At 46.0% G+C, this 12,401-nt stretch overlaps 1 protein-coding gene across 3 annotated transcripts in view; it reads left to right on the top strand.

Annotated features, from left to right (window-relative positions):
* Window positions 1-12,234, top strand: part of MYOT (myotilin) — a 33,489-nt gene extending 21,255 nt beyond the window's left edge. For 2 of the 3 annotated variants that reach the window (XM_030229439.2, XM_018915405.3), the window contains 9 exons: window positions 1,557-2,159; window positions 3,846-3,996; window positions 5,857-5,958; window positions 7,901-7,950; window positions 8,530-8,662; window positions 9,791-9,998; window positions 10,512-10,677; window positions 11,132-11,265; window positions 11,635-12,234. In XM_030229439.2, coding sequence (XP_030085299.1) covers window positions 1,557-2,159; window positions 3,846-3,996; window positions 5,857-5,958; window positions 7,901-7,950; window positions 8,530-8,662; window positions 9,791-9,998; window positions 10,512-10,677; window positions 11,132-11,265; window positions 11,635-11,807 — 1,720 coding nt within the window. In that variant the 3' untranslated portion in view covers window positions 11,808-12,234. The remainder of the gene's footprint in view (window positions 1-1,556; window positions 2,160-3,845; window positions 3,997-5,856; window positions 5,959-7,900; window positions 7,951-8,529; window positions 8,663-9,790; window positions 9,999-10,511; window positions 10,678-11,131; window positions 11,266-11,634) is intronic. The other variant, XM_018915406.3, reaches the window with a different exon arrangement.
* The last annotated feature ends 167 nt before the right edge of the window (window positions 12,235-12,401 follow it).

Here is a 12,401-nt window from a genome sequence, read left to right on the forward strand (position 1 = left end):
TTTTCAACAGGCAAACTGCCCCTGTTATTACCTACTGTCTTCATCTTGTAAGGTCAAATGTCTCTTTGGGTTAATTTTTTTCCCTCCCAAATCAAGGTGGGACGATTTGAGGAAAACATGGCTTATCCCTTGCTGTGAGAAGTGACGCTGTGCACCAGAGCTCGGTTAAGGGCAGTGCTCTAAAAAACAGAGCAAACGCTGGTTGCTGTCCACAGCCTGTGGTACAGTGAATGTGCAAATCTGTGCACAGGTAGTGATATAAAAACGGGATAAAGACAAGACTGAACGAGTTTTCTGCACTAGTGAATGAGGACATAGTGTGGACATGCCCCAAAAGTTTGAGCCAGCTTCAAATTCCAAGAGTATGACAAGGGAAAAGTTAGGGAATTTTTACTATAAGGCCTCTGTTGACTTACAACTAATTCACAACTAATATTGATGATTACCTTTAGGAAATGAAAGCCTTGAGTCCTTAATATCAGAGCAATGTCTCCACTTATCTCCCCCCATGGGAATTCATGACCTCCTGGAGCCCTTCTCTGGGCTCTCCAACAAGAGGAATACAATATACTGTGTGTATATATAGCAGTGAAACAGCTGATCTCAGTGGGGCAAGATTACAATTTTTTCCAGCACATGTAACTGTGGGGATTTATATTCCTTTCTTTTTTTTTTTTTTTTTTTTTTTTTAATTAGTGGCTTTATGCTTATTTTGGGGTGATTATTTTTTTATCCTAGAGCTGAAGTAATTTGTCCATTTTAAAAACTTGCTACATGTAACTCTCCCAGGTTTTGAGTTGATGGAAAGGCCAGGTTTTTAGATATCAAACACCTACCTGCAAAATAAATCAGGACTCTGAGCAGCTCAGCTTGCCCTACCTTATCTTGCAGCTCATGTCCTTCTGGCAATTAGCAGCCTTCATAGTAAATATCAGGAAATCACCTCAGAGACACACAGACCTTGGCATTCTAATCCCAAATCTCAGTTGGATATTAGAAGCTGTGAATTCAAAACCCATTAGAGAAGAAATCAGGAGATTTGGTTTCAAAAGTTTAGTTTTAGACTTGAAAGTGAAACTTTTGTGCTTCCCTATGGTACGAGGAACTTCTTGGCACAGATAGCTGGTTCTGGGGAATAGTACATTTAGCATTTTGACAGGGCACAAACCAGCAGGATCCAGGGGTCTTTAGTTAAGATAACACCTGGGAAATTACCTGGCTTAGCAGTAGTATCTGTGTTTATCTGTAGATTTAGGCAGTGGTAACCAATTGCTATTTCCTTTAGCATTTACTGGGCTCTGGCATATAAAACAAGCCCGGTGATCATTGCACCTGAGCCAGACAGACTCTGTAGCTTGTTACTGCAACCCAGAATGCTCATACAGATGTGGGACAGTTCTAACAAATCCTAAGTAACTTTATTTTAAAGTCAAGCTTTAATTTAGTTGAACTTTAACTTCATAGTGTTTGGTTTGCTAGGGGCTGCTCAGAACGCAGTATTTTGGTGATTCAGCTTGTGACCTACCATTTATTTTATCTGTATTGTCTTCCTTAAGGGAAAATCCACTCCAAGAAAGCCTCTATTCTGCAAGGCAAGGGTTCCATTCTATCCAGGAGCCCAGCCAGGAAAACTTTTGTGGCCTGTCACCTAGCTTTTACCAGCCACCTATCCAAAGCCAGTTATCACCAACAAAAACCCAGGACAGCCGTGAAACCTCTCCTATGAGTGTCCCTAATCTCCCATCCGTTTCCTCTATGTGCCAACCAACCATGTTTAACTACGAACGTCCAAAACATTTTATCCAGTCTAAGAACGTGTGCCAAGGGCAACAGCAGCCTCCAGGACCTGCAGCCTCCACAGAGCCAAGCAGAGAAATCAAACAGTCCTCCATCCTCATCCAGCCTCGTAACCCCAGCGGGCAGAAATTCTCCTCCTCGTCATCGCTGAGCTCTTCAATCACGCTCTCCTCGCCTTCCTGTAGTGCCCCTAAGGAATCCACCTATCCCATCACTCCTGCATCTGCACAGTCTCCTGCTAGCTCATCATCTGGGCAGAGGCTCCTGCCCATGCCTAACCAATCCCCCGCAGCCTTCCTGTGCTCCGTGCTCCCCTCGCAGCCCGACTATAACAGCCCAGCTCCTTCTCCCGTGGAACCTCCGTAAGTACACACAGCTTCTAACCTGCCCTGCTTCCCCCCGGCCTGTCCCAGCACTGAGCACCCCAAACCAACCCCTGGCAGAGCTGTGCCCATGCACAGCTCCCACTGGCTGCTGCTGAGCCAGGCAGAGCCTGCACGGCTCGGGGTAGGAGGCTGAGGGCTTGCCCTGGTGTGGGAGGTCAGCTGCACTGTGGGCATGTCACGGGCTGCTGGGTGAGTTTGCTGGAGATGGTTTGAATTGTTTTGTTGGACTTGACAGAAATTTCTTAGGGTTATTTAGAACAGAAGACAGGCACCTATCTCGAATTAATTTCTTTCCAAGACATGTCTTATGAACAGGGAGGCAGGGGGAAGGCAGTAGTATTCCCAACACAACTTAGAGAGTCCTTGTAAGTCTCAGCAATATTTTCAGGTTCCGCTTCATGATGTGGATCTAAACTCACCTACAGTACCCCTTTTATTAATCATACTTGCAAAAGAAAGACAGCCCCTTGAAAACTTCACCCCTTTAGACCAAAGAACAAATTCTTTCCTAAATATGTATTATATCATTTTGCCTTTGGGCTGCAATCCAAATATCTTCCAAGGTCAGTGAGCTCTCAAAGGGAGCTGGGCCTTGCCTTCTCACCAACTTGTATTCCTGCCAATATCAGCTGGAGGTCCTGGGGAAAGTCGGGGTAGAATACACACAAAGTGAGATATTGGAAAGTTGATAGGGGCAGGGGGTCCTGCTGACTTGGATATAAACCCAGGTTTAAGTGCCATTTTGCATTCAGGAAATCAGAATATTTCTGTCTGTTTTCTGAGTCACAGCACTGAGGGAAGGGGAAAGGTAAGATGGGGTGGGTTAAATGGGGAGAGTTTCCTGAAGTCCTGCAGGAGTCTGGGGGTTTGGGACACTGCTGGGGTTTGTGTTTGTAGTCTGGGGTTGTCTGTTTCCATAGCAAAGGGCTTGGGTGCCTCATTATGCTTTTTGTATAAGCTGCTCTTAAATACAACATGCAGTGAGTTGAGGAATTATTTTCCCAATCACTCTGCTAATGGGCAAACAGGGACATGAGGTGTGTTCATCTGTGGGGCAAATCACTCAAGTTTTATAACTCACATGAAGTTATTAAGTCCAAGCAGTGCTGGGAGTATTCTGGAATTATAACCCTTCTACTCTAGTCTAGTCAGCAGAACCAATTCCCAAGCCACAGGAGGAAGAGTATTTGGAATAGAAATAATTTCTGAGCTCCAGTGCAGCACAGGAGTCCCCACTGCAGGTCACAAACCAGGCTGGACCTGTCAGCACAGAGTGCTGTGACCTCCAGCAGACCTTTGCAACCCGTTCTGATGGCTGCTCCTCTTTTCCTGGCATCTTTCAGAATCAGATGTGGTACCCAGCTCCAGGAGCTGACTGTACCCGTGGCTGTGGATGGCAGGGGCAGGCTGGGAGGGGCCACTGCAGGATGTAGGGATGCTGTGTGGTGGGAGGACACTCAGTGATTTGGCTGCACTATGATGCTTCCTCCCCTTCAGGTTTTGATACTCAATTACCCAACTTGGCCTGTTCTCCTCCCAGATGCTTTGTGGGTTCTGAACCACAGTTCCAGGAGGCAGGCTCACATTTTGTGTGCATCCTGTGAAGCAAATCATCCAGCAGGCCTACAGGAATAACTTTGTTTTCTCCTCCTGTCCGAGCAGTTACTCACAGCCCATGTATAACAAACAAGCCAGCATCAACTCTATGCAGAAGACATCAGACCAAGAAATTCGAGGAACAAAGGAAGCCCTCATCCAGGACCTGGAAAAGAAACTGAGATGCAAGGACAGCCTCCTCCAGAACGGCAACCAGGTAAGGGCAAAGAGCTCCCAGCAGGGCAGGCAGGCTGCAGAGGTGCTGCTGCTGCCCCAGGGGCTGGAGCCTCCAAACTGAGCTGAAAGCAGAAGGAAATGCAGGAGCAGCACTGCCCTTTACTCAGAACCTCAACAGATCCCACGAGAGCAAAAGCCATTTATGACCGAAATATTCTTTCAATGTGAAAGAAAAAGGAACATGGTTAGAGCTGTGGCAGAAATTTGAACTCTCTTCTGGGGATCCTGGTAAACATCACATCCACAGAAAATTAAAAATCCAAGGAGAATGCCTCAGTTCTCTAGACATGACTACAACCTGGTTTTCAACACTATTTGAGATGTTGATGAACAATTCAAAACCATTAGAACCTGAATTAAAATTGGAATATTTGAAATTTCATTCTATGGACAACTACCAAATGGGGTCATTTTTTTTTTTATATGAACAACAATAAATGAAAGAAATTACATGAGCTTTTATCATAAAGCCTGTCTCCTATAAGAAGGCCTCTTAGTCTCAGTACTTATTTATTTATTCTGCAGGGGGTCACAGTAGAATCCCCATTACTAAGAAATCAAAATCTGAGGGAAAAAATTTGCTCCCAGTAGCAGCTAGAGCAGGCAGGTTTCTAATGTGGGAGCCTTTCTGCTGGCTGGAGGCAGACTGGTAAAAGCCCAGTGTTCAAAGTTTCCATCTTCTTTCCCCTGAAGCAGAAAGGAGTATTTTCATGATCATCAGCGAGAGCAGCTTTGTGTCATATATGTAATTTTAAATATGGAATGGGCAAACAAATAGGTCAAATCTGACTGAATATGCCCCTAAACAGGAATGTCCTATGTGCTGTAGGAAAGCTTGTCATAGCAAGTCAGCTTTTCTTCCCATAGGAAGAAGCCAGGCTAAAAATAAGTCTTATGCAATCACCACTGTGTCCTCCTCCCCTTGTCCTCCAGCAAGTCTGAGCCAACTGGCCAATCTCAGCCACACTTGATACACACGTAAGGACCTCAGGAATATTCAGCTCTCACAGGTTTTGCTAAAGGTCCTGTGCTCTCTTCTAAAGAAAAGTCCCACAAGGCTCCCAAAGCTTTCCCCAGCCAGCAGCAGACTCGTGTATATCTGTCCAGAGCAGGAATTCAGTCAGAGCTCGCCCTCGTGCCACAAAACCCAAACCCAAGTGAAACTTTGTGGGCAGTCAGGTGTTCTGGTGCTAACACACTTTTCTAAAGTAACCCAAATAACAGAGCTTGAAATTACCTCTGCTCATTTTTCTCCCTGTGTGCCACATCCAGACTGTAGGAACTGACTGTGTCATGCCTGAAACGTGTCCTTGCCTCCTCCCCAGCATTTCACCCTGCAGGTGTGCTGGCATAAACCTTCCCAGTGCTTTCAGGAGCAGTGCTGCTCCCCTCTGGCCGTGCCTGCCTCTGGTGTGGCTCTTGCTTTTTTGGGAGCATCCATCATGCCTCCAGCTCCACAGCTGAATGACTTGGGAAGTTTTCCCAGCCCTAACAGAAAGGTACCCTGGGACTTACTCTGGCTTCTGTGGATGATGCCATCAGCTACCCATAAATAATCCCAGCAGAGAAAGAGGAGGAGTGGAAGGCCACAGATGGCATTAGGGAGGCTTTGATGAACAGGCAGTTTAATCTTTTATGCATTTCAGTGCTGTATATATTGAGGCTGACTTCAGTTGGCATCACAGACTGCAAACCCTCTGGGCCAGACGTGGGGCTTCTGGTCAGCCCCTGCTTCCACTGACAACATCCTGAACTTGTGGCATATTCATGTGCTCTTAACAAGCTGGTCTGAAAGAGTGAATGGACTTCTGACTGGAATTCCTGTCCACTCTGCCCTCAGAGACTGACTTATGAAGAGAGGATGGCTCGCAGGCTGCTGGGACCAGTGAATGCTGCCTCAGTGCTGGACACACAGGGTGAAGACAGCCTGCAGAATGCACAGGTAACTCTGGAGCAAGGCTTTCCTGGGCTTGTGCTGTGGCCTGCTTGTACCTGGGCAGGGCAGAGATGGGGTTTCTTTGGTGCCAGTGCAGGTGAGGGGCTGCTCTCAAAGGCAGAGCTCTCCATGGCAGGGGGAAAAATTCAGGCCCCATTCCCTTGCTGTGCCTGATTTGTAGGAATGACCTCTCCAGGGAGGAATTCCAACAGCTGCTGCACAGCACCCAGTGCCTGTGACAGGCAGGGAGCAGCACCATGAGGGAGCCAGGTACCCACTCCCTGCAGCCTGAGTGCAGGCTTGGCTGGGACAACAGGATTTACACCTGCCACTGTTGGGAATAAGTGACATTGGCTTCAAGAGTCATGGCCTTGGGCTGGGATTGGTTGGGTTTTAGCCCTTGCAGGGGGCTGCAGCCATTCAGAGAATGCAAAGCAGCTATTTCAGCAGCCCACATGCTGATAGACAAGAATCTATCACTACTGGCTTTTTCCAAAGTGTTTTAGTTGGAGACTTGCATCATTTGTTGGTTATTCAGGCCAGTTGGAAGCTCTCTTTGGCAGCTCTGTGCTCAAAGTTATTGGAAATGTCCGTGGTGTGGCACTGGGTACCTGTGCAGGACAGAAAACACCCCTCCTGCTGCAAGCAGCAGAGAGCCAGGAGCAGGCACACCCCTGCCAGAGAGCCCTCAGCAAAACTCCTGTGTGGAACAGACACTTAAGATCACAGCAAAGGAGGAACACAGAGTTTGAGCTATCTCTCCCCAGCAATCACCTGGCAAGATCAGGAAAGGAGAAATCATGAATGTCAGAGAGCAAGGGAAGCCTCATCTTTTGCAGAGAGCAAGGAAATATCCAGTCAAAACAGGATGACTGACAACTTCTCAGCATGTGTGAAATGCTGCTTTAAAAAAAGAACACTGGAAAATTGGAATCAGAGATTGGTTTATGTTTGGGACATCTTACTTCCATTGTTCAGTCTTATTTTTAAACCTTGTAGTCACTGATTCATTCAGCCTCCTGATCCCTCAGGAACTTAGCTCAGGAATGTAACAGGTCCTGAGAATAATCAGCAACTTCACCACTACAGCATAATTTCAGAGGACAAGTAATAACTGTACAGAACTGGTGTTAGTGAGCAGATACAGCCTTTGGGTTCCATGTGGAACTCAGCCCAGCAAACCCTCATTCATGTCATATTCCCCTGAACTTAAAATTGCCTCCTTGCTTTAAGTTTAAACCTAGGCTTAAATGTTCCACAGGACTGGGCTGCAGAGCACAGAACCAAGCACTGGGATGGCTCCAGGCAAACACTCCAGAAATTTCCATGCAGTGCTTGCTCTCTCTGACTCCATTGCTAAAACAAGCCGCTGGCACCAAAGCCTGTCGTGTTTTCCAAACATCCTGGCTCCTAACAGGAATCAATCCTGGGTACTTTAGCAGATTTAGCCACGTGATTTCAGAGTTGTCAGCGAGCTTAGCTGGTGCTGTGATCTAGAAAGAAAAGTATTTTCCAGCTCAGCTTGTGTCCATCGCTGCTGGTGCCATATTTAAGTGGGCACAATACGAGGCTCCTGCCAGCGATTCCACTTCTATTCCTGCTGTGGGAGAAGGACACCCTGTACTCAGCTCCCAGTTTAGACATTGCCAGGAGTCCTGCTCCTCTCTCACAAAGGTTATGGGCTAGCAGAAAACTTTGTGTGCCAGACAAAGCTGCTGCACCCATCACCTGGGCAGCAATGAGAAGTTCTGCCATGGCAAAGCCCATGGTGAGCACAGAGTGTGTCAGCTCCTTGTGCAAGTTCCTTTACCTCCTGTCCCAAGGACTTCTGAAGTACATCCACTTTGTTTTGAAGCAGCACTCAGGATATGAACTTAAAATGGCTTCTCATTCAGTCTACAGATAAATCTTTCTAAGTGAACTCACCTCTCCTCTTTCTCCTCCCAAGCACCAGAATGCAGAAAACATCAGGCTGCAGGTTCCCACAACACACGTCAGGTAAAGCAAAAACTTGTGCTGTGCTATTCTTCAAGATCTTACTTCAAACATCTCTAGACAATGTTGGTTTAATCTCACTACTTATCACTTTGGCTGAAGTAGTAATTACTAAATTCACTCCCTTTTGACTAAAATGCTACCATTTGTGGGGATGGGTGATGATGCCTATGATCTTAATCCAGTGAATTCTAAGCATAGCATTAGAGGTTAAAAACTCCTTGGGAGTTGGGAAATGCAGCTCCCATGCATCTTGGAAAAATATTCTTTGTATTGTAGAAGATTCATTTCTAGTCAAAGAAATATACATATTAAAATGAATATAAATTATGAAAATTAAAAAGCCAAGTTTCTCTTGTCAAGTCTTTTGGATATTAGGCCATAATGAAGGTTATTTTTGTGTGCTGCATTGAACAACTTGAGCAAGAGAAGTGACTGATCAAAAGTTGAGTTACAGCTGAAAAACCAACCAGAACTGTTCGATTCCTAAAGGGGTGAGGGACTCCAGCTGCAATCAGAGCTTTGCTACCACTTGTGCTACAGTAGCTTTTACAAAATTAACTGTTCCTGTCCCATTTTCAGGAGCAGACCATCCTCTAGAGGTGATGATCGTGGACATGACTCAATCCAGGAGAAGTTTTTTCAGCCACGTTTCACACAAGTGCCTGAAGATGTGGTGATTGAGGAGGGACGGTTCTGCAGGCTGGACTTCAAAGTAATGCCAACCTCTCCCTCCCAATTCCATTGCCAACCTCTCCCTCCCAATTCCATTGCCAGCCTCTCCCTCCCATTCAATTGCCAACCTCTCCCTCCCATTCCATTGCCAACCTCTCCCTCCCAATTCCATTCCCTCTTGGGGTGTGGGGTGTGGAGAGAGGTCTCTGCAGAGCCTTTGCATTTTAATAAGCCAGAGCACTAAATGCAGATGGTTCAGGGTCTCCCCAGGCTATGGAAACCAAGAAACAGGAGATGGCTAAATATGTCAGCATTTTCCCTTGGAAAATGTAAGTGGAATTAGCTTCAAAAGATTATGATTAAAGCTAACTAGTGGTAAATACAGACCACTACAGAATGTCTCTAGACCTGCTTGGGAAGAATGAATATTAATGCCCTGCTGAAGAAAGGCTTTTTGGCAGGGAGCCCTGTGCTTTGCACTGCTTCAGTGGACATACCTCCAGCGAGGTCTGCGCAGGGCTCACCTCCCTTTAGTGAGTCTTCCTGGGGGTAACTGTACCCTTGCTGGAGCAGACAAGCAAGGAAATGCCCTAAATAGAAACAAAACTCAAGAATGGTCTAAAACTTCATGGCAGCTGTACCAACCCTGGGCTGAGAAAGGGCCCTGCTCTCCCTGACAGCCTTGGCTTTTCCTAATGACTGCCAACCTCTTTGTTTCAGTAAACTCTGGCCAGACTCACACATGGCCTTTAGCTGCCTTCCTCCAGGTTGCCCAAACTTCTGAAAGCTGTGGAGAAGCTGGAGCATGCCTGCAGGACAGCTCATTTACAGCCATTATCAGCTATGGGTGTCAGCCCTGCTGCAGTGACAGCTGTGGGAACGAAAGGCTGAACCCAAAATTAGCATCTTGGGCTTGATCAAAGCCACCTACAAGAAGGGAACAACAGGGGGCTGCAGGAACAGCATCCACTGTCTTGTAGCTAAAACTCCTCTTTCCCTGGCACTCCCTGAGCCTTTCTGTGCAACATCTCATTAATATTCAGAACTAGGCAACACTCTACAGCTTTGCAGCAGAAACATGGTTTGATCACCTATCAGCATCAAACTCCCTGTAGTGCTGGAGGGGTTTTATTATCTTTAATCTTCCCTGCTCTGCTCTCCCTCACAGGTCAGTGGGCTGCCAACTCCAGATGTGATGTGGTACCAGAATGGAAGGATGGTTCATCAGGATCAGTTCCATAAAATGATAGTGTCAGAAAAGGGGTTCCACTCTTTCATTTTTGAAGCAGTCAAATCAGCTGATGCAGGGACGTACGAATGTGTGGCTGTCAACCGTGCAGGAGAATCATCTTTCACAGTAAAAGTGGAAGTAATTGGTAAGACTGAGAGCACTGATTATTCTCTGGATACACTGGGAAAGCCTTCAGTAATCTACTGCTTTTCTCCCTGTGTTTGGGACATTAAACTAATAAGAAGCAGAGGTAACACTCCACATACCCTGGCTCAAACAATAAAAATCAATCCAGGCTCAAACAATAAAAATGAACTTACCTGTTCCAAGACTATTTTAATAACTACATCTAGGATGTAGTATATCTTCAAGCCACTTCTGTCAGGATATTCAGATACACTGAGATGTCCAGCATTTAATTTAATTGATGTTAATAATTTTCCAGGACTGATAACATATGTTAATTAACTCTCCTTCTAAAGTGGACTGTGTTTACCACACCCTCTAGCTCATGGGAACTGCCTGCAGGCTAAGGAGATGCAGGAGATGAGGAACACATGTCCTCCTGAATTTAGGCACCTGAAATCTTAAAAAACAAGCATGACATGAGTATTCCACACTTCCAGTAACTCCTCCTTATCTCTCCTCTTTAATTCAGCTAAAGAACATCACATGCCTCCAACTTTCATTTTCAAGCCACAAAGCAAAAAGGTTTTTGAAGGAGACACAGCCAGGCTGGAATGCCAGATCTCTGCCATCCCAACCCCTCGGATTTACTGGAAAAGAAACAACGAAATGGTACAATATAATACAGACCGAATAAGGTATCCCACTGCTCAGCTGGCCATTGGTGTTACAAAACAGCAACCAGGGTTTGTCCATCAAATGTAACTGGGCTGGTCTCTGCAAGCAGCAGGCTGGAGAGCAGGCTCTGCCCTGGTGTGTGACACGGGGGGCACAGGCCATGTACTGAGAGCCTTGCTTGGAGGGCACAGAGGGAGAGGGCAGTGCCCAGCGCTCCTCTGAGTGCCTGCAGCAGGAGGGGGCCCTTGGAGAAGCACAGATTTAGGGCTAAATGTGCAGTGTGGGAATGCACACTGATGCCACCTGCATGGTGCCAAGATGTGAATCAGGGGTGGCTCTAACACAAATGTTCGTGTCTGAACAGCGTGCAGTGCCCTGCAAGGATTGTTCTGGGGCTTTCTCAGCATGTGGACTGACTCTGCTTTCTCTCCTTCCCCTTCAAAGCACTTAGGCATTAACACCTTGGTTTTTCAGCTTGCTCCATGACAACACTGGAAGGATTTGCCTCCTGATCCATAATGCAACCAAGAAGGATGCTGGCTGGTACACCGTGTCTGCTGTCAACGGGGCAGGGGTGGCCACGTGCCACGCCAGGCTAGAGGTTGCAAGTAAGTTCCAGGTCCCAGTGCCACAGAAAGTGCATCTTATATTCAGAACTGGCTCTCAAGGTCAATCTCATGAAGTTCAGACTGCTGGGAGGATTTATTTCCCAGACAAAAAGTAACTATCCTGGGAAAAGCTCTTCTGTTTAGTACAGGACACTGTGGAGTGTCCTTTTGCTTTTTTAAAGACTACAATTTCCCTGACACCAAGCAAGAGGGTGAATATAAATCTCTGGTGTCTGAGATATGGGTTTGTCTGTTAAATTCTTCCCAAGGGCTTGCTGGTTTATATTGCAGATAAAAAGAAAATGCTCTGCCATGGGTCTTTGTACACTCTGGGAAGGCTCTGAAAGAGGCTTTTTCTCTCTCTTCCAGCACATACAAACAAGCCACTTCCAGCCCCAAAGCAGTTACGGGTTCGACCAACTTTTAGCAAGTATTTGGCACTTAATGGAAGAGGACTGGATGTGAAACAAGCTTTCTCACCAGAAGGGGAGTTTCAGCGTTTGGCTGAGCAGTCTGGACTGTATGAAAGTGATGAACTTTAACTGGAAATGAAGAGGAAAACCTCACACCCCTAAGAGACAGTTACAACATAGATGCAGTTAACTGGTGATTGCTCTAATTAGCAAAATACCTACTTGCATATTTTTACTTTGACTCCTGCACATTCAGCTGTTCCTGTTTTACCATGTTAGATTTTATTTATATGGTTTGGTGACTGTAACCATTGCTGAGTATTGCATTTTAACTAGAAATCCTAAGAAAGCAGGTGAATTAGTTTTAACAAGTGTGGGTGGCTTAGTTCCACCTGTGCTTGGTCACATGCTAAGGTAGCTTGATTTGTACTGCTTCTCTAATATCACTCGTGATAATATCAGAAGTCTGTACTGTCTGAATACTAAAACCAAATAGAGTAGAGTGTTTTTATGGGAATAAATTAGAGGCAAATAAAATTTTAAATAACCAACATCAGCCGTGACTCTTCCTTGCTTGATCTGTTAAAAGCACCTTTTGAATGTCTGGCATCAGCTGCAGCCTGGGAAAGATGGATTCTTACCCTCCTAAGCTCTCCACTTGTCCCCTCCCCTGTCTGTTCCCACTGGCATATGCCAAATATTTAGCATAAACTAAATGCTGAC

The sequence above is a fragment of the Serinus canaria genome, chromosome 13, assembly GCF_022539315.1.
Source record: "Serinus canaria isolate serCan28SL12 chromosome 13, serCan2020, whole genome shotgun sequence".
Taxonomy (NCBI): Eukaryota; Metazoa; Chordata; class Aves; order Passeriformes; family Fringillidae; genus Serinus; species Serinus canaria.